General features: G+C 37.1%; 1 protein-coding gene across 1 annotated transcript; it reads left to right on the top strand.

Annotated features, from left to right (window-relative positions):
• The first annotated feature begins 589 nt into the window (after nucleotides 1–589).
• On the top strand, nucleotides 590–22,620 carry UBALD2 (UBA like domain containing 2). The gene is made up of 3 exons (XM_053709360.1): nucleotides 590–772; nucleotides 8,265–8,327; nucleotides 16,530–22,620. The coding sequence occupies exons 1-3, from the start codon at nucleotides 653–655 to the stop codon at nucleotides 16,842–16,844; spliced, it is 498 nt and encodes a 165-aa protein (XP_053565335.1). The 5' UTR covers nucleotides 590–652; the 3' UTR covers nucleotides 16,845–22,620.
• The last annotated feature ends 300 nt before the right edge of the window (nucleotides 22,621–22,920 follow it).

The following is a 22,920-nucleotide window of genomic DNA, read 5'->3' as shown; positions in this document are numbered from 1 at the left end:
TTCTAGAAGGTAAACAATACTATTGATATCTATATATCTTCTATTTCTAACTCTTGTGTAGTTTGCGTTATAAAGTTTCTAACTAATCATTAGGCTGCGTTGCAGCGTATTTGTCCCGGAGCGAGTACGTATAAAAGCGCGTCTCAGGCCGCTGTGTGTGTTATTGTTGTTGTGTATCACTACATGTGTCCCTCAGCCTCTTCCTCTCAGAAAGTCCTCAATGAACTTGGCCACATTTTCCTGTTGTTACTGGGACGAACCAGCCAATCAACAACCGTCTTACCTCAGAGACTCGCGTTTAAACTGTCCAAACATTACCAATCATTGTCGACCCAGCCATGTCATCCAATCACCCACCGCAACCCATTGTCTGCGCTCGTCAACATTAGCAACTAACCAATTAGCTACATCCAAAACATCAACGAAGGCGGGAGTATCAAGTGCACCAATCATTATGCTCACATGGCCAAAACATTCCGGCGAGCCAATAGGAAGGCGTTTAGTAAAGTGTAGCGTGAGAAACTGACAACAATCGCATCCAATGGGGAGCTGCGGTAAAATACCATTCTCCTCCTTGTCCCGGGTGACGCGCCGGATCCTGAGTACAGAGCTAGCCTGCCGGGTGGGGGGGGGCAACAAGAGGGGATTGGGGATGTCGGTGAACATGGAGGAGCTGCGGCATCAAGTCATGATCAACCAGTTTGTGCTCGCTGCCGGGTGTGCGGCGGATCAGGCCAAGCAGCTCCTGCAGGCGGCGCATTGGCAGTTTGAGGTGAGACACGTTTAATACAGACATTCATGCACCGGCATTACACGTTATATACAGCCATGTATACGTATGCACAGACACTAGACGTTATATGACATAGGCACTACACGTTATATGACATAGGCACTACACGTTATATACAGCCATGTATACGTATGCACAGACACTAGACGTTACATGACATAGGCACTACACGTTATATACAGCCATGTACAGGCATTACACGTTATATACAGCCATGTATACGTATGCACAGACACTAGACGTTACATGACATAGGCACTACACGTTATATACAGCCATGTACAGGCATTACACGTTATATACAGCCATGTATACGTATGCACAGACACTAGACGTTACATGACATAGGCACTACACGTTATATACAGCCATGTATATACAGGCACTACACGTTATATACAGCCATGTATACGTATGCACAGGCACTACACGTTACATGACATAGGCACTACACGTTACATGACGTATACACAGTATACAGACATTACACGTTATATACAGCCATGTATACGTATGCACAGACACTAGACGTTATATGACATAGGCACTACACGTTATATGACATAGGCACTACACGTTATATACAGCCATGTATACGTATGCACAGACACTAGACGTTACATGACATAGGCACTACACGTTATATACAGCCATGTACAGGCATTACACGTTATATACAGCCATGTATACGTATGCACAGACACTAGACGTTACATGACATAGGCACTACACGTTATATACAGCCATGTACAGGCATTACACGTTATATACAGCCATGTATACGTATGCACAGACACTAGACGTTACATGACATAGGCACTACACGTTATATACAGCCATGTATATACAGGCACTACACGTTATATACAGCCATGTATACGTATGCACAGGCACTACACGTTACATGACATAGGCACTACACGTTACATGACGTATACACAGTATACAGACATTACACGTTATATACAGCCATGTATACGTATGCACAGGTACTACACGTTACATGACATAGGCACTACACGTTATATACAGCCATGTATACGTATGCACAGGCACTACACGTTACATGACATAGGCACTACACGTTATATGCAGCCATGTATACGTATGCACAGGCACTACACGTTACATGACATAGGCACTACACGTTACATGACGTATACACAGTATACAGACATTACACGTTATATACAGCCATGTATACGTATGCACAGACACTACACGTTACATGACATAGGCACTACACGTTACATGACATAGGCACTACACGTTACATGACATAGGCACTACACGTTATATACAGCCATGTATACGTATGCACAGACACTACACGTTACATGACATAGGCACTACACGTTACATGACATAGGCACTACACGTTACATGACATAGGCACTACACGTTACATGACATAGGCACTACACGTTACATGACATAGGCACTACACGTTACATGACATAGGCACTACACGTTACATGACATAGGCACTACACGTTATATACAGCCATGTATATACAGGCACTACACGTTACATGACGTATACACAGTATACAGACATTACACGTTATATACAGCCATGTATACGTATGCACAGACACTAGACGTTACATGACATAGGCACTACACGTTATATGCAGCCATGTACAGGCATTACACGTTGTATACTGCTATGTATACGTATGCAGACACTAGACGTTACATGACATAGGCACTACACGTTATATGCAGCCATGTATATACAGGCACTACACGTTACATGACGTATACACAGTATACAGACATTACACGTTATATACAGCCATGTATACGTATGCACAGGCACTACACGTTACATGACATAGGCACTACACGTTACATGACGTATACACAGTATACAGACATTACACGTTATATACAGCCATGTATACGTATGCACAGGCACTACACGTTACATGACATAGGCACTACATGTTATATGCAGCCATGTATATACAGGCACTACACGTTACATGACGTATACACAGTATACAGACATTACACGTTATATACAGCCATGTATACGTATGCACAGGCACTACACGTTACATGACATAGGCACTACACGTTATATGCAGCCATGTATATACAGGCACTACACGTTACATGACGTATACACAGTATACAGACATTACACGTTATATACAACCATGTATACGTATGCACAGACACTAGACGTTACATGACATGTATACACAGTATACAGACATTACACGTTATATACAGCCATGTATACGTATGCACAGGCACTACACGTTACATGACATAGGCACTACACGTTATATGCAGCCATGTATATACAGGCACTACACGTTACATGACGTATACACAGTATACAGACATTACACGTTATATACAGCCATGTATACGTATGCACAGGCACTACACGTTACATGACATAGGCACTACACGTTACATGACGTATACACAGTATACAGACATTACACGTTATATACTGCCATGTATACGTATGCACAGACACTAGACGTTACATGACATAGGCACTACACGTTATATGCAGCCATGTATATACAGGCACTACACGTTACATGACGTATACACAGTATACAGACATTACACGTTATATACAGCCATGTATACGTATGCACAGACACTAGACGTTACATGACATAGGCACTACACGTTATATGCAGCCATGTATATACAGGCACTACACGTTACATGACGTATACACAGTATACAGACATTACACGTTATATACAGCCATGTATACGTATGCACAGACACTACACGTTACATGACATAGGCACTACACGTTATATGCAGCCATGTATATACAGGCACTACACGTTACATGACGTATACACAGTATACAGACATTACACGTTATATACAGCCATGTATACATATGCACAGACACTACACGTTACATGACATAGGCACTACACGTTATATGCAGCCATGTATATACAGGCACTACACGTTACATGACGTATACACAGTATACAGACATTACACGTTATATACAGCCATGTATACGTATGCACAGGCACTACACGTTACATGACATAGGCACTACACGTTATATGCAGCCATGTACAGGCATTACACGTTGTATACTGCTATGTATACGTATACACAGGCGTTAGACCTTACATGACATGTATACAGACATTACATGTTATATATAGCTATGTATACATGTACACAGGTATTAGACGTTATATATAGCTATGTATACATGTACACAGGTATTAGACGTTATATATAGCTATGTATACATGTACACAGGTATTAGACGTTATATATAGCTATGTATACATATACACAGGTATTAGACGTTATATATAGCTATGTATACATATATACAGGTATTAGATGTTATATATAGCTATGTATACATGTACACAGGTATTAGACGTTATATATAGCTATGTATACATGTACACAGGTATTAGACGTTATATATAGCTATGTATACATGTACACAGGTATTAGACGTTATATATAGCTATGTATACATATACACAGGTATTAGACGTTATATATAGCTATGTATACATATATACAGGTATTAGACGTTATATATAGCTATGTATACATGTACACAGGTATTAGACGTTATATATAGCTATGTATACATGTACACAGGTATTAGACGTTATATATAGCTATGTATACATGTACACAGGTATTAGACGTTATATATAGCTATGTATACATATATACAGGTATTAGACATTTATATACAGACATGTATACATATACACAGGTATTAGACGTTATATACAGGCATGTATACATATACACAGGTATTAGACGTTATATATAGCTATGTATACATATACACAGGTATTAGACATTTATATACAGACATGTATACATATATACAGGTATTAGACATTTATATACAGACATGTATACATGTACACAGGTATTAGACGTTATATATAGCTATGTATACATGTACACAGGTATTAGACGTTATATATAGCTATGTATACATGTACACAAGTATTAGACATTTATATACAGACATGTATACATGTACACAGGTATTAGACATTTATATACAGACATGTATACATGTACACAGGTATTAGACATTTATATACAGACATGTATACATGTACACAGGTATTAGACGTTATATATAGCTATGTATACATGTACACAGGTATTAGACATTTATATACAGACATGTATACATGTACACAGGTATTAGACGTTATATATAGCTATGTATACATGTAAACAGGTATTAGACGTTATATATAGCTATGTATACATATACACAGGTATTAGACATTAATATACAGACATGTATACATATACACAGGTATTAGACATTTATATACAGACATGTACACAGTATACCCAGAAATTAGGTTATATATATAGACTTGTATACAGGCATTAAACATTATTTGCATCTATATGTTTACATAACTTATATTGGTATTACATGTTGTATACAGAAACTTATACAGGCTTTACATGTGACATACTGACATGTATACACAGCATATACTGTCATTACACATGAGACATGTTCCATACAGTCATGTATACGCATAAATGACTAATTGTATACAGCTATGTATACATTGTACACACAGACATTATATTTTGGATACAGCTTTGAAAATGTACTCTGAGATTACACTTTCTATACAGCTCTGCAAGTATACTCTGACATTACACTTTCTATACTGGGATGTACACACAGAAATTACTTTTTATACACCGGTATTACATGTTCTATACAGTTATGTGTGCAAAGTACAGACAGTTACACACAATTTATGCAGGCAAGTGCACATTCACCTACAGACGTATATGTATATGTGTGTGTGTGTATATATGTATATATATATATATATATATATATATATATATATATATATATATATACACACACACACACACGCTCTACATTCTGTACTGTTGTGTAAACATACACACACGAGTCATATTATACACAGACATGTACACTGCTTGATTTACTAGCATGAGCACGTACATTAGGACATTACATTTTATATACAAGTATCTACACACATTGCACTTTATATACAGACCTATAAGATGACATACAGTATATATTCACTACATATTATATAAATGGGTAACTCTTAGGGTTCATATTTTTACACAATTGTAAACATCTCTGTAGATGTGTATACACCCATCCATATACTCTTTTGCTGTCTGTGCACACTATACACACTTGTACAAACACATGGATATGATACAGGTTTGAAAAATCTCATTAGCTGGTGAGCCTGGGCACCTAATACGGTGTCCCTTATTGAGTGTAATTTAACTCAACACTAATATATTTTTGTCCGCCCTTGTATATGCACACAAACACCAATTAAAAGCTAATCTTTTTATAAAAACACAAATATGCTGAAAATACAAATATTAACCTCGGGAAGACATGGGACATAACACACACACAGACTGATATGTAATAAAAAAAAAGATTATCACAAATGTCACTGCAATAACACATTGTGTATACACATCTGGTGTGACACAGTAGGAGTACCCATAGCCTACACTATATACATACATGCAGTTATGGTAGACAAAATGCTTAACCCTATGAGATACATTTTAAAGAAGTCACCCTATATGTGTATATATGTGTGTTTTTTATATATATATATATATATATATGTTTGTTCATTCAATGCAGACTTCCATATGTCACCTCATTTCATACATACTGGCAGTTTGAGATAAATCGTTATACAACTGATTTTTGCACACACTTTCTCAGTGGAGAACAAAGTATGGCTAGACATTATTTCAATGAGATACCACAACTCTGATAATTTAATGATAAAGCTGCTCGCCTTGCTATATACAATGTATTATTCATACAATTCTACATTTATATTTTGAAATGATTCTGATATAAGAAAGTCGGTCATTGCAGTACTTCAAAGCCAATCTGACCATGAAGCAGTTAATCGTTTTGCGCCCCTGTGAAGGGGGTTGAACCAGTTTGGTTGGTCTGTGTTTTGACCCTTCCCCAGAATCTTATAGAGGAGGGGGGTGTCGGAAGCATACGTCTATTTATAAACACAGTAATTGTATCTCCCATGTATATATGCACAGAGTGTTCTGCACTTAAAACGCAGCAGTCACCATGTGCCTCTGCCAGACTAGTGTGAATTAGTGGGTGGGTAATGCAGATAAGTGAAAGCCCTTCTATTAGAAATGCAGTTACTATTCATTTGTTACATCCTGTTGTGAAAATTGTTTGTCCCAAGGGCTCTTTAAATACGTCACTTGGAAAATGAATATGTTGATTTTATTTTCATGTGTTTACTCATATCTGTGTTTCATAATACAGAAATAAAAATCACAGATCTACCATGTATGTAAAGCACAAGTGTAGCTTGTTTATACAGACACATAAGTAGTAAGCTATTTCTATACACTGAATTGATTACCTCATTTTATCCTTTGGTTGTTAAGTTTTGTTTTTGGGTGGGGGGTCAGATCTGCTGTGAACAAATACAAATGTTTAAAATATCTGTTTTCTTAAAGGAATCTGTCATAACTAAACATTTAATATTTTTATTGTAAATATCTTTGACATAGCTTTTATTATAAAATTATTTCCACTTTTGGGAAGAACAAAGTGCATACTTAACTACGACACAAACACATTCACATATATGCTGTTTCCTGGTCACATGCCTCATTGTGCAATACTGCAGTGTGACTCTCGTGCAGTGAAGGTGTTAACCCCCCTCCCTTATCTTTTGTTGTTACCAGTTATGCTAAAGCCTCACTGTAGCCGACACAGACATCACAACAAAGACACAGAGGCGCAGGGTTACTGTCAGAGCCTAACTCTCTCTGTGGGTGGGAGGGGCGGCTGGGGCAGCTGTGACAATATTTATTGTTTACAAACACTTCTACACAAATGCAGAGAGGTTGGGCAAGGACCAACCTGGTAGCTGCAATAGTTTGTATATACAATAAATATCTCACACTAGAGAATGTTAAGCACATTCATGAACAATAGTATCAATTGACTATTTGATTAAATAATGATTAGTTTGGTGCCATTACAGCCCTGTAATCTATTAGTGGGCACAGCAGGGAACTTGTGATATGAAAACAATGCTACAGTTATAGATGATTGGCGTGTGTATATATTGATACCTATACTGCTGCTTTGTGTGTTTCTCCCCCCCCCCCATGGTTATAAAGGAAGCTAACAAGAGAGGGTGAATTTAACAAATGTTTAGTAGCTGAAGGTAATATTTTAGGGTCCATGTTTCGCCAGCTGGAATTTGTCATTCTCTTATTTTTTTTTATTAAATTGTTGGTCAGTTATTCACTCCCTGTGTCCTTTAATTAAACAAAAGGTAGGTCCGATGTAAATGCTGAATGTAAAATGTGCTCTTGAGCCAGACTGTTGGGTCTGCTGAATGTGAACTGACACAGACCCTCTCCTCTCTCTATACAGACTGCTCTCAGCACTTTTTTTCAAGAATCAAACGTCCCGAGTGCACAGCATCATCCACACATGGTGAGTATTTGTATTGTAGTCAGGGTGGCACAAGGCTGAGAAAGGGGTTAATCATGGTGTATTGGGGGTTAACAGTTGCTGACTGTTCCTTGTGGTAGGAATGTGTAACAGAGACATGAGCATGTGACCCCTCAGGGCAGAAGCCGTATGTAAACACAGCAGTGTGTATGTGTGCGCTGCACTAAAATGGTTTCCAGGAAGCTAGTGGTTCAGGCCCAAGATGTAGGCTGGGAGGCTATCTCGTGGGTTTCTTTGTACCATGTGTAATAAAGGATTTCACCATAGTGCAGTATCTGTATACGTGCTGTGCATTTATGTGCCTGGACCATTATGTTACGTGTGTAAACCTGCTCTGTATTAATGTATAACTCCTGCTAAGCTGGGTAGAGCATTTAATTGCTGTAAGTTGTTCTTTACCCACACAAATGATAACTTGTAGATTTATTTTGTTCTTCATATATGTATCGTGACATGTTTTTAGGCTACAACATAATTTAAAAAGTAAATGTATATCAAGGGAGCTGAAACCAAACCTTTTTCTTTCACAATTCAGATAGAGCACACCATTTTACTGCTGAACTAATTTGCTTTGTTCTCTTGGTATTTATTGAAAAGCATACCTATGCAGGCTCAGAAGCAGCAGCGAGCTAGCTGCTAATTGGTGGCTGCATATAAAAATTCCTTTTGTCATTGGCTTACCACGTGTTGATCTAGCTCCTAGTACTGATCCTTCAACAAAGGATACCAAGGGAAAGAAGCAAATTTGATAATAGAAGTAAAATGGAAGGTTTAAAATTGTATGTTCTATCTGAACCACAAAAGATATTTTTTTGGGTTTATATTCCTCAATATGTTTAACCCCTTAGTGACCAGACCATTTTTAAAATTTTCTTACCGTTGGAGACCAGGGCTATTTTTACATTTCTGCGTTGTTTCTGTTTAGCTGTAATTTTCCTCTTACTAATTTACTGTACCCACACATTATATACACTTTTTCTCCCCATTAAATGGACTTTCTAAAGATACCATTATTTTCATCATATCTTATAATTTACTATAAAACAAATATAAAATATGGTGAAAAAATTGAAAAAAACACTTTCTAACTTTGACCCCTAAAATCTATATTACACATCTACAGCCACCAAAAAACATGCATGCCAAATAGTTTCTAACTTTTGTTCCGAGTTTACAAATACCAAATGTTTACATGTTCTTTGCTTTTTTTACAAGTTATAGGGCAATAAGTACAAGTAGCACTTTTCTATTTCCAAGCTATTTTTTTTTTTTTTGTCTTTTCAAAATTAGCGATAGTTACATTGTTACACTATCTGTCAGGAATCCCTGAATATCCCTTCACATGTATATATTTTTATTTTTTTTATTAGACAACCCAAAGTATTGACCTAGGCCCATTTTGGTATATTTCATGCCACCATTTCACTGCCAAATGCAATCAAATAATAAAAAAAAAAAATCGTTCACTTTTTCACTAACTTTAGGTTTCTCACTGAAATTATTTACAAACAACTTGTGCAATTATGGCACAAATGATTGTAAATGCTTCTCTGGGATCCCCTTTGTTCAGAAATAGGAGACATATATGGCTTTGGCATTGCTTTTTTTATTTTTTTTTATTTTATCTGAAGTGTAGGATCCCCCAACCACCTGATCCCCTCCAAACAGCTCTCTAAGCCTCCCTCCTTGATCTATTGGCCACCATCTTAGGTACTGTTTACAAAAAAAATCTTTTTTCTTTTTCTTTTTTTTTTTATAAATAAAATCCCAATTTTCTTAGTGTATTTGCCCCCCCTCATTCCGAGATTTATTTCCCAACATTTTTCTCCTTTCCCTCGCCCTCCTTGGTCTTAATGTAGCGTGCACACACGCCTCCCCGCCCTCTCGCACACTCAAGCACAGTAAGGGACAGCATCCAGAACTCCCTCCAGCGATGGGCCGTCTCCCTGCTATGGCTCCCACCAACGATTGGCACCATCGCTGGCCGATGCAGGGAGGTCCACAGAGTGGCTCTCTCTGCATGTGTGGGTAAAAAAGGGTATTGCAGGATGCCTCAATATCGAGGCATCACTGCAATCCCTAGAAAGCGTTGAATCGATCACGATTCCAGTGCTTGAAAACACTGAGGGCGTGCAGGGTACATTTCTTGTTATTAACAACCGTTTTTTTTGTTGGACGTACCCTGCACGTTCTTGGTCATTAAGACGTTAATTGCTATAATTTAAATTTAATATAAAATATAATCAGATCTACTGTGATTCTTAATTTCTATTGGGTAACTTTTGTTAATTAAGTGGAACTGGGGAAGTCTAGTTTTCTTTTCTTTAAAAAAACAAAACAAAGTAAAAATGATCACCTTTTTTATTACAGCATATTTAACGGACTCCTATTTAACATGATTTTGAATGTGATTGCTTAATTCTGAACACAGCTACATCCCCAGTTATAAGAGGGTGTGCACACTTATGCAACCATATTATTTGTTTTTGTTTTTTTGTTTACTTCCCTCCACCTTAAAGATTTGTTTGTTTTCAATCAAGTTGTACAGTTTATTGGTCACATTAAAGGTGGAAAAAGTTCTGAAATGATTTATCTTTGTCTCAATTTTTTACATCACAGAAACCTGACATTTTAACAGGGGTGTGTAGACTTTTTATATCCACTGTAGAGGGAAACAAATAAAAATGAATATCAGATAAAATTATACCCCAAAGATAGTGCTAGGTGTACTATCTAAATTCTTTTTATTTATTTTACAAAAACGCAGAAAAAAATCATCTCATCACAGGGTTGCTATGTAATCACAACCCACACATTTGCGCCGTTCACCTTAATGCAGTGCACTCCATGCTTGGCTAAAGCAGAAGACCGCTTTATTAAATGAGGAGCTTGTCTTATTTTATCCAAGGGGTTTAGGACTTCCGAGACTTTTTTTTTTTGCATGATATGTTTGTTAAAGCATCCTGAAGACCCCAATATACAGTTTTATTATATTTTAAATCCATTCATTTTTCCTTTCCTTTTACAAGATGGGTCTTTGGGGTTTGGAAGCTGAGAGAGATTTGTTGCAAGTTTTCGGGTCCATATGTCGTCGTCGTGCACATACATGGGGTTATCATATGCATGGAAATGGTGGCTACTTAACCACAAATCTTGTATTTACCAGTTGTTTTGTATGTCTCTCTTTAAATGCGATTGCTATTTTATTTCTTGTTGTATGTAGATAGTGTTTTTAGATGTAGCGAGTGTTCTATTTTCATTATATTATGTTCAGCTTCTAAGTCAGATCACTGATATCTCTGATCTCATTCTCCTAATTAGTTCCTGTCTGGGGTTTTAAAGTCACAATCTACTCAGGGAAGCCGCAAATGAGATGAACACCCTTTAAAAAGAGCTGCTCTTTCTATGGCCCCTGCAGGGAGGTTTTTTCTGATGCACCTTGTTTACATATCTTTTCTATAACCGTTAATAAGCTCCAATTATCTTTTTTTTTTTTTTCTCTCTCTCAGTATGTATCATTAAATAAATTTTAAAATATGGAAATAATTTGTAGTTTGGATATATTAAGTAAAATGTATAAATAACAGAAAATGTTCTAATATTGCAATGTATTTACACCTCCCCTACCCGTCACAATGCCACTCGGCTGGCTACATTTACTTTAGAGAACACTGCCTTTAATATAGAGCTTGGACTAATAGTGTGTTCCTGCTAATTGTGGGAGGAGCTTGCATGCCCTGGATGACATGTAGCAGCTGGCAGAGTTCCTCTGTGACCTTTGGTTGGCACCTCCTTGTGTAGATGTTTACAGGTTTGTTTCTGTGACCCTTGCACCTAAACGGCAGCTGAAAATAGGGATGAGCTAATAAGAGCCATTCCTGCTAGGTCTGTAGTGCCAATGCTTGGTGGATTCATATCAAACTTGGAGTCGGACTTTTTTTTTCAGCCTGCTAAATGTCCCTATACATTTATGTAGAATAAGGACAAAATAAAACTTAACGGGACACTCAAGTCAAAAATACACTTTCATGATGAAAACAAAGGTTACAGAATTTACTTTCCATTCTCTAGAGATTTTGGGGTAAAATCTTTTTATGTATTAGCGAGCAACATAAATAATATTGCATATTTTTTATATATGTGGCTGGAAACTTTTTTAGTAGTCCTGGACGAATAAGAAACTGGAGCAGACAAGTAAAAAAATAAATCTTAAACATGAATTTTCTACAACAATTGTTTGCTAAGCTTCTTTTAGTGAAGGCACTAAAATTGGAACTCCATTTGTTAACAAAATCTACTATTTGAAAGTGCTTTTGCATTGTCTTTTTATTATGCATTTGATTATGCAATTCTACTGCTATTAACGATCCTTTTAACATATACAAGCAAAGTGAAACGTTAAAGGGATACTGAATCCAAATGGTTTCTTTTGTGATTCAGCTCCTAGTTCTTGCAATCAGCAAGCGCTACCCAGGTGCTGAACCAAAGATAGGCTGTCGCATAAGCTTACATTCTTGCTTTTTTTTTTTTTATACCAAGAGAATGAAGAAAAATTGATAATAGGAGTAAATTAGAAAGTTGCTTAAAATCTGAATCATGAAAGAGAAAATTTGGGTTCCCTTTAAGTAAATTTTTTACATTTAAAATTCCATATGTTTAGGAAAAAAATGGATTAGAAGGTTCACAGGGACAGCGATAATCCTGGCATACTCTTAGCAGTGCTTCTATGTAAGCTGCATGTTGTAGCCACTGATGATATGCAGAGAGGCAGACTCTGTAAGGGCAGCTGTTTGGGCTACGTGATAGGTTCACCAGCTCTGTGGGGCTAATCTGAGAGCAGTTGTGTGTCATGCTGGAAATTATTGTTCACGTACATGTATGGGAACTACATTTCCCATCATAATTTGCACCCAAGCAAATGGGCCGTTTAGCAGCATGCAGATGCAGGGTCCCAGAAATCGCTGAGTTTTGAGGCTACTTACTTTGCCGTCTATCTCTAAACATTTATTACAATAAAAATGTGTATAATATACAGTGTTCTTAACGGAAAATGTTGCCGGGTGGGGGCAGTTTAATATTTTCTAATATAATATTTCTGCTACCTAAAGCACAAATTAATTACATAATTTAACATAGATTAATTTAATGATAATTTGAGCAATAAACATTGAAAGATATTATTAGCTAATATGCAGCTAATTATTTTTTTTTATGCTGCCATTTGTTTGTTCTCAGAGGGAGACTAGCAGTCTGTATGTGCAGCAGTGTTTTTGTCTCCTCTGTGACAACAAGCTGACAGTGCGCACACCTGTAACATGCAATCCCCGCATGCATTGGCCTTTGTTAGTTTAAGTGATTTTTTTATTATAAAATATGAAAAGGCAGATTATACTTCTTATTTAGCGTAACACACTTTTTAATCTGTCCTTTATAGTCCTCCTTAAAGAGCTTTGCATAGCGGAATACAATAAAACCACAAACAGGCATGATTAAACTTAAATGCCCTTTTAGCAACAAAGAGATGCAGTGTTGTGGTGCATCGGGAGCATGCCAGTCTCTGGGAGAGAACTGTATGGGACCATACTTACTGACGGAAAGCATTCTGCTTCTTGCTGGTGATGTCGTCTGCTGTCCCTTTACAAACTATGTGTTATTAATCTAGTTTGGGTCACAAACTTCAAAACAGTTTCCTCTACACTGTCACTTTAAGAATAGAACTCTCAGGTCCTGTATTCTCTAGGGCAGAGTTTTCCAGTTTGTACCCAATAGAACACTGATGGTCTGTTGGTGCACCAAAATTCCACAGGAAGCTGTAGGTGTTAGAGGGATTGCTCACAGGGTCTCAAAATTAGTCAGCTGTAACTGCCTCGGGTGCAGCTCCCAGGCACATACAGCACACGTGAAATCAAAGGGTCCCCCCATTAAGGAATTTTACTCACTACCTGTGCCTCCTGCAAAATACAGTAGTGCATCTGCTCTCGTGGCTGTCGCACAGCTTGCTTCTATAAATACTTCTTATGCCATAAAAGGATTCCAGATTTGTTTTGTTTAGGAAACCATTGCTGGATGAGCACTCACAAATGGGATCTTCCAATAATCGGTACACTCTTAAAATCATTTGTTATAGGGGTGTTTTGTATGTTTGTTTTTTCCTTTTATAATCAACATAATGTTCTACATAAAATACATTAAAGGGACAGTATACAGTACACCAATTGTCATATAACTGCATGTAATGCACATTAATTATAAAGAAGAATATGCACAGATACTGATATAAAAATCCAGTTTGAACTGTTGAGCACCGTCTCATTTTTGGTTCAGTATCCTGGGTAGCGCTTGCTGATAGGTGGCTACATTTAGTCAGCAAGCACTACCCAGGTGCTGAACCAAAAATGGGCCGGCTCCTAAGCTTATATTACTGCCTTTTTCAAATAAAGATGGCAAGAGAATGAAAAAAATAGATAATAGGAGTAAATTATTTGCTTAAAATTTCATGCTCTGAATCATGAAAGAAAAAATTTGGGTTTAGCATCCCTTTAACAATTGTTTGTTTGCAGCAGGAAAAAGCAAAACCTAAACTTGAATAAACTCGCATTGAAAAACATAAAACATTGAAATTCAATAACTGCTAAATCTGTTTTCCATCCTTATGACGTCCTACAAAAACCATAGGAATATAAATGCTTCTACATTGTAGTGTAGCAGGAATTCAAAGTCTGATTTCCTACGTGTCTGCTGCAATTTCTAGTGGAATTTTCCAGCTCTGGGTGTATGTGAATGCTTCATTGGCTGAGCAATAAAGTTTACAAAAAAAAAAAGTCTGGGTGGCCAGTTAAAGGTTATTTTGGTTTATTGTGCTTGTGTTTCTTTTTCTATTACTATCTCTTTCACTGTGACGTGAAAATAAATATTTTATTCTGCCTTTGTTTAGACATTATTGTGATAATCTGCCTATACACACGTAGAAGAGTCTGTGCATAAAAACTGCACTTTTTTTTTTTTTTTTTTTGCAGGTGTTTTTTTTTTATCTCCACATAAAATGTTAAACCATTTATAGGGTCAGTGAAGTCAAAATTAAACTTTCATGATTTAAAAGAGCATGCAAATTTAAACCACTTTCCAATTTAATTTGCTTTGTTCCCTTGGTATCTTTTCTAGAAGAGTACCACTAGGCAGGCTCATTAGTGTTTTGCAACATTGTGTTTCAAATCTTCAAATAATGTTGCAAAACACTGCTGCTATAGAGTATTAAAGACACATGCACACTCCTGAGCTGTTATAAGCCTACCTAGTATTACTCTTCAATAAACAATACCAAGAGAATGAAGCAAACTTGATAAGAGAAGTAAATGGAAAGTTGTTTAAATGTCATGCTCTATATGATTAATGGAAGTTTAGTTTCAGGTCCCTTTAATAAGTTTTACATAGAATAATTCAAATGTTTGAGAGCTAGAAGTAAATTCTAGGGGCTGTAGCTCCCTGGTATGTGGGAATTGTCCTTTTGGGGGGTTATTTCTGCCGGAGTTGTCTTTGTTCCTGGTTCCCTGCTTCTACCTTCCTTCAGTAGCTATATGTAAATAATAATACCACCCCTCAGACCTGAGCAACTCGAGAGCAAAACGCGCGTTACTCTGGGACTATGGGTGTAACAGGTAGTAGTAACTATTCCCTTGAAACACAAGGAAAAATGTTTTATTTTAGGGCTTGAAACCTACAAAGAGCCACAGTTGTGGTGTCCCAGCTCTTTTTGGATAGTTATATGTATCTATATAAAAGTGTTTTCTGACTGGCCTTTATATAAAAGATAAAACAGGATATATTACGAGGAAACTAGATTGTTTTGTCAGGATTCAAAAAGCCATACACAATATATCCCTTTCCTATCTCTAAAACAGTGCTTGACAAACTTGTTTGAAAGTTAGGAGCCAGTAAGAATATTTAGGAGACAGTGGTATTTGTATACAGATATATGGAGAATAACCCAATAAGTTTGAAGCCGGGGGTAGAATTCAAGGAGTCAGTGGCTTTGGCTCCTGGGGTTGTTGAGCCCTGCTCTAAATGTTATTTTATTTCTTTTTTTTTTTAATCAAAGAATTTCTTCCATTTAATTTCCTCATCTTAGATAATATCTCTTGAGACTTAAGGTCGTTGGATTAATTTCACTTTTACCTTCTTTTTCAGATGTGTACGCCAAGTAACACCCCAGCCACTCCACCTAATTTTCCTGATGCTCTGGCCATGTTCTCAAAGCTGCGCACCTCAGAGAGTCTGCAAAACAGTAGCAGCCCGGCTGCTTCAAACGCCTGCTCACCTCCTGGCAACTTCAACCCTTATTGGGCCTCCTCTCCACCCAACCAGCAGCCACCCTGGTTACCCCCAGCCTCTCCTACTACACACCTCCATCATCACCACCATCCGCAACCTATGTGGCCACCTTCTTCCCAGCCTGCAGGGGGCCCTCAAAAAGCCATGACTGCCATAGATGGGCAGAGATAAGACTGGGCATGTGCGCAGCAAGGGAGGCTGGCATTCATGCTGCCCCCTTTTCTTCGCCACTCACCCTCCTGGATTTTCTGAACTGACTTGTTTCCTTTTTCACTGTATTTTGTTTTATTTTATAAACAAGATGATCTGATTTTTCTTCAGTAGATGGAGAAAAGAGGGAAGTTGGGCAGACAATTGAGTGTCCTCTCCCCGTCTCTTTTTTAATATATAAGTATAATATATATATATAAATATATGAATTTATGTAAAGTGCGGGGAGAACCTGCTTGTGTTTGGCGATCAACACCCAAAGGGGGTCATTAATACTCTTTTATGAATGGGGATGCACTTCTCTTCCTTTTATTGTCAATGAGATGTGTAAAATAAACGAATGGAGATTTTACTGTTAAGAGCAGAAAATGGCATCATGGGCTCTCACTGGCAGGATTAAAGGTTGGCATTAATTATCCCTCTGAAGAGAGCAAGCAGCTGGGATCATGGAGGACTTATACATGACATCAGAAGGTTCATGCCTGCATCACCAACATTCGGTGAACACCATGGGATTTTGGCTAAGTTGGATTGGGAGAGTTTGTAAGGATAGGTGGGGCTGGATCAACTGGTTTGACAGTAACTTTGTCCAGGATGGTCAGTGCTTTGACACTTCCACCTTACCGTGTGGTTCTAATCATGTATTGACTGCTTTAATGTGGCTTTTTATGTTGGCACAAAGGGAATGTGTGTCAAGCTGTAGCAAGGGAGGAGCACGTCAGTCCATATATGGGCATGGAAGACATTACAGAACCCTGTATTAATAAAACTAGGCTGCTTCCTCAGTAACATCTGAGGAGTATTTTAATATAGCAGTGGTCCCTTCAATCCTTGTTGTTTTTTTCTGGCAGAAAAGCCTGCAATAAGCTTTTCCGCTATTTGGTAGCAAAAGCATTATCATCTGTTACCCAACACAATAAATTATACCCCATCTACTGGCCTTGTGGATTAGCAGCAACTGTTCTACATAATTCCCAGTGGGACACGTACGTACTTAGATGTAAAAAGGGGCCAGATACTGTGCAAATACTCATCTTCCACTTACCATACATTCCCAGTCTCCTATCTTCTTTCACAGAATGAAAAACACTCATTATAGAAACAAAATAAATTTACATGGGAGTAGACTAATCTTTTAGTCTCACCGCTCCAGATCAGTTTTTCTGCCACTGATTAATCTCAAACCCTGTTTGATCCTCTTTGGTATAGTTTAATAAGGTTTTGGCCTTAGGCCATGGGACTCTACAATTAAAGGGACAGTATACTATAAAATAGTTTTTCCCTTAATGTGTTCCCAATTACTTTTTTACCAGCTGCAGTGTAAAATGTATGAGATTTGCTTTTTTAAGGCTTATTTGTGTACATTAAAGGGACACTGAACCCAAAGTTTTTCTTTTGTGATTCAGATAGAGCAGTGATTTTTAACGTTTTTTTTTTTTTGCTGTGGCACACTTTTTTTACATTAAAAAATCCTGTGGCACACCACCATCCCAAAATCTAAAAAAAATCACACATTGTAGCCTAATACAGCATATATATATATATACACACACACACATACACACAAACATACACATACTGTATTTATTGTGCTGTTATGCCATGCCTCCTACAAACTACCCCTGCACTGGGAGTAAAAAACAAGCAAAGTTTAAAAAATATGTCACACTGTTGTCAGTCTGCCGTGGCACACCTGAGGATCTCTCACGGCACACTGGTTGAAAAACACTGAGATAGAGCATGCAATTTTAAGCAACTTTCTAATTTACTCCTATTATCAATTTTTCTTCATTCACTTGCTATCTTTATTTGAAAAAGAAGGCCTCTAAGCTTCTTTTTTGGTTCAGCACTCTGGACAGCACTTTATTAGTGGATTAATTTATCCACCAATCAGCAAGAATAACCCAGGTTATTCACCAAAAATGGGCCGGCATCTAAACTTACATTCTTGCATTTCAAATAAAGATACCAAGAGAATGAAGAAAATTTGCTAATAGGAGTAAATTAGAAAGTTACTTAAAATTGCATGCTCTATCTGGATCACAAAAGAAAAAAATTGGGTTTAGTGTCTCTTTAATTAGCAGATTTTGTGTTTTAAAGCCAAAACCTAATAAAATGGGTTGAGCTTGTAGATATAATCAGATCTCGTTACATTATCACATTGTGTACATATCAACTGCTTCTTTATCTTATATCTGTCCATAAACCAATCACCAATACTTGGAGAGAACAATGGAAAATTACCTTATCTCTTCTATAACCCACTGGGGGTGTAATTTCTTCTGCTGCCCAAAAACTTTCAGAATAGGTGTGGATACCACAGGCTAAGTCTATTTCAAATTCCAATATAAGGGTAATGGAAATACTTGTAAACAATTTAATACACTCCAGCAGGTAAAGTGGATCATTGGGAACAAATTAAAGGGGAGAAAATATTTTAGTAAACTGCCCCTTTAAGGTTGTCAGTAAAGCTTGTGTGTGCGTGATATAAAATAAAATCATGTTCTTGATTTAATTAACTTGAACCTTAAAGTGAATGTAAATTTTGATGAATGGGTGCCCGGTTTTTAATAATCCTACTAAAAACGGGCACTTTCATTCATCAAAATTTAAATTTCACTGCTTTTTTAAAAATACTTACCTTTTCTTTTTGCAAACCGCTCCAGCGCTTGCCGAAGTTGGAAATAACGATTCCGGCCTTCCACCAATCATGGCATTGCTTTAGGCAATGATTCCCCGGGGGGGGAAGCAGTGATTGGAGGATGCCGGAATTGTCATTCCTGACGTAAGAAGAGGCTTGCGATGGGCTGGAGAAGCGCAGGAGCGGCTTGCAGAAAGAAAAGGAGTATTTGAACAAAAGCAGTGTAATTTAAGGTTTGATGAATGAAAGTGCCCCTGTTTTTAATAGGATTATTAAAAACCGGGCACTCATTCCTCAAACTTTACATTCACTTTTAATGATGAAAAGGTAGTTCTAGGAATTTTAACGGCAGTCGGACATTTTACATGGATTTCAGCAAATCAGTTTGTGTGCTGAGTAAATGTAATACCCCTTTATAATAGTTTTTTAATTGGTATTGCCTCTAACTCTGCTGATAGTGCCGTAACGTAACCATTAAAGGGACATTAAATAAATGCTAGATAGAATGATGTAAAGTTTCATTAGCTGTTTAAATATTGACAAAATAAGTATAAAGTTTTAGTATCTATAAAACAAAGGGAGCTGTCATGTTGTAACTTAGGTTGTTACCTTCTCTCTGCTGTGGCCAATTAGGGACAGTTATAAATAGGTCACTAGAGTATGCAGCCAATGGCCGTGTGGAATATAACAGTGTTCTGCACCTCCATTTCTAACGGGATTTAAAAAGCTCCCAATTTAAGGATGGAATACAGGAAAATGGGGCAAAATAAATATATTGCAGACTTTTTTATTTATATATGATTTATCATTTTATATTACCTTCTCTAAGTGTTTAATGTCCCTTTAATGGTAGTTGGTTATTTATTGTATGCCATTAAAGCGCTTGCATTTCCCACAAAAATTCTGTAATCTTAAATCATGGTCTCCTCTTTACAGTGTGTTTTTTTTTTTTTTTTTAAATTTATTGTTCAACTCCTGATCCTGTCCTAAATAAAACAGCGTTTTGTTTTTTTGTCACTTGCAGAGGCATGTCCCTACCCAAAAAGATAAAGCTGAGGTTCTTGTCCTTATTAACCAGTGAGGATAAGCATGAAGTACAAAAGGCGATACTGCAGTATTTGTTTCAGGTTTAAATTTAGTTTTGTTTTTTTTTTTTAGCCTGTAAAAAAAGTAGTTTAAATGCTGCACGTTCATATGCTTGATAGAACTTTGTAGTATACAGTCCTTTTGAGTGGTTGACTGAATAGGTTGGTGTTCTGTTTCAATTTTTTTACAATTACTAAAGAATTCTGCTATTAACAAATAAAAGCAACTAGGTCTGTTGTGCAGCTGACATTGTGTTGCACACAGTTTTATTCAGGGACAGGGCAGTAATTGCGTCCTCGCTGAACAACTTATAAAATATTACCTATTCATTGGCCGCTATTCCCATCTGCATGTCGAGTCTGCACCTTACACTCCTTCAACTTAAAGGCACAGTAAAGTCAAAATTAAACATTCATCATTCAGTGAGAGCATTCAGTTTACTTTCCAATTTATTTCCATTGTCTTATTTGCTTCATTCTCTTGGTATCCTTTGTTGAAGGAGCAGCAATGCACTAGTGGGAGCTAGCTGAATAAATCGTGAGCCAATGATGAGGCATATATGTGCTGCTACCAATAAGCAGCTAGCTCCCAGTAGTGCATTACTGCTCTTCCTCCTTCCTAGGTATGCCTTTCAACAAAGGATACAGAAAGAATGAAGCAACTTGTATAACAGAAGTGAACTCTAACATTGCATGCTCTATCTGAATGTACCTTTTAATAATATACTATTCTGCTCCAGTCACTGGTCTGTGCCATATAATACAGGCAGATGAGAGATTTGAAACATTTCAAAACCCGCAGCGTAAAGCTGTGTTTGCGTAATCAGGAAATACTAAGACTTAGCAAGGGGGCTACATTCTGCAGTAAAATAGGTTATTTACAAATCTAACTAAGGCACAGCTTGGAGTCCTTTGAGGGAACGTGAATGTTTGAAAGACATAAAATATATATAATATAATATAGTAAATGGTTTTGAACCAGCAGTTGGTGCTGTCTGGTTAAAGGGTTTGCAACGTCTAGTTTCCTGTTATGGGATTAATAAAAATATGTTGTGAAAGTCTAGCACAGGAGATTTGAGGAAGTGCTTCTTATAGGGAGGTCATGGAATAGCTAACCCCCCCCCCCCCCCAATATGATTCATTGATTACAGTAACTTAAGGAGGAATACTGAATGTGAAACGATTTAGAGGATCAAACACGGGATTCTGGGCTTCAAGAGGCAGATTAACTCATTGAGTGTTTAGAGATGGCTGCAGTACATTTTGTTACCATCCTCTCTGGCAACAAAGCGGAGTTAGCAAGTGGCTCTGATCTATTCCCAGATTTGATTACTTTAATTGGAATCTGATAATTAAAAATATCTTTGCTGATGCAGAAGGGTTATTTCTGCTTGTCCTTTTTGATGTGCCTCAACTGACTGCTAGTGTAATACCCATAATCCCCTGTGGGGGTTTTGTTCCTTCAAAGTTCCACACAAGTTAACCATTGCCTATCTGCGAAAAAAAAAAAACTAGGCCCAAGCTGAAAGCTAGTGTGCACTATAGTGCAACTGGTGCTAAAGTAATATTTTATATGTTGTGTATTCAAATGGACCATTACACCTGGAGCGTACATTGTGCATCAGTATGAAATTGTTTTCCAAGTTTTAGAATCTTAATTGTCCTCAGGAGGTTTAATCTATGGAGCTGGGATAGTTAATTCACAAAATAGACCTTATAAAGTGTTAATATTTGTTAACTTACCTTATTGTATGCATCATATATTATTGCAGATGCAACATGCAGTTGTTTAACACTGCTCCACTGGCAGTGAAAGGGTCAGAACATGGGTACTTTTTAACCCCTTTGCAGTAAATTGCAAATTCCTCATACTGCTATAGGGATTATCTGATTGTACCGATAGGTGAACAATCTGTACCCCAATGGTGGTTATTGTGACAGAATCATGTTTTTAACAGGGGATCTGAAAAGTTTTTAATTTAAAGAGAAAATAAAAAACTTTTTTTTTTAACCTAGCTGTTTCTGAAGATCATGTTTATAATGACATTTTGTGTTCACAGTCAAGCACAAGGGATATAAATCACATATGGTGTACTACTCCCAGCTAACAAGTACTTGTAATACAGCATATTATATGCGTGTATGTGTATATATATATATATATATATATATATATATATATATATATATATATATATATATATATATATATACACACACACAATCTACTAATTTGTAGTTGTTAGGCAGTGAAGGTACAGTTAAGTGGTAACGTATATCCTTTGACCTAAAGGCGAAGTTTCCAAAATAT

Source organism: Bombina bombina, chromosome 1 (assembly GCF_027579735.1).
Source record: "Bombina bombina isolate aBomBom1 chromosome 1, aBomBom1.pri, whole genome shotgun sequence".
Classification (NCBI taxonomy): domain Eukaryota; kingdom Metazoa; phylum Chordata; class Amphibia; order Anura; family Bombinatoridae; genus Bombina; species Bombina bombina.
This window is presented reverse-complemented; position numbering and strand designations above follow the sequence as displayed.

Bases quoted from the DNA above. Each gene is read 5' to 3' on its own strand.
- UBALD2 (XM_053709360.1), top strand. From the start codon at position 653: ATGTCGGTGAACATGGAGGAGCTGCGGCATCAAGTCATGATCAACCAG. The intron at 773-8,264 runs GTGAGACACGTT...CTCTCTATACAG, and splicing joins CGGCGCATTGGCAGTTTGAG to ACTGCTCTCAGCACTTTTTT. The intron at 8,328-16,529 runs GTGAGTATTTGT...CTTCTTTTTCAG, and splicing joins CACAGCATCATCCACACATG to ATGTGTACGCCAAGTAACAC.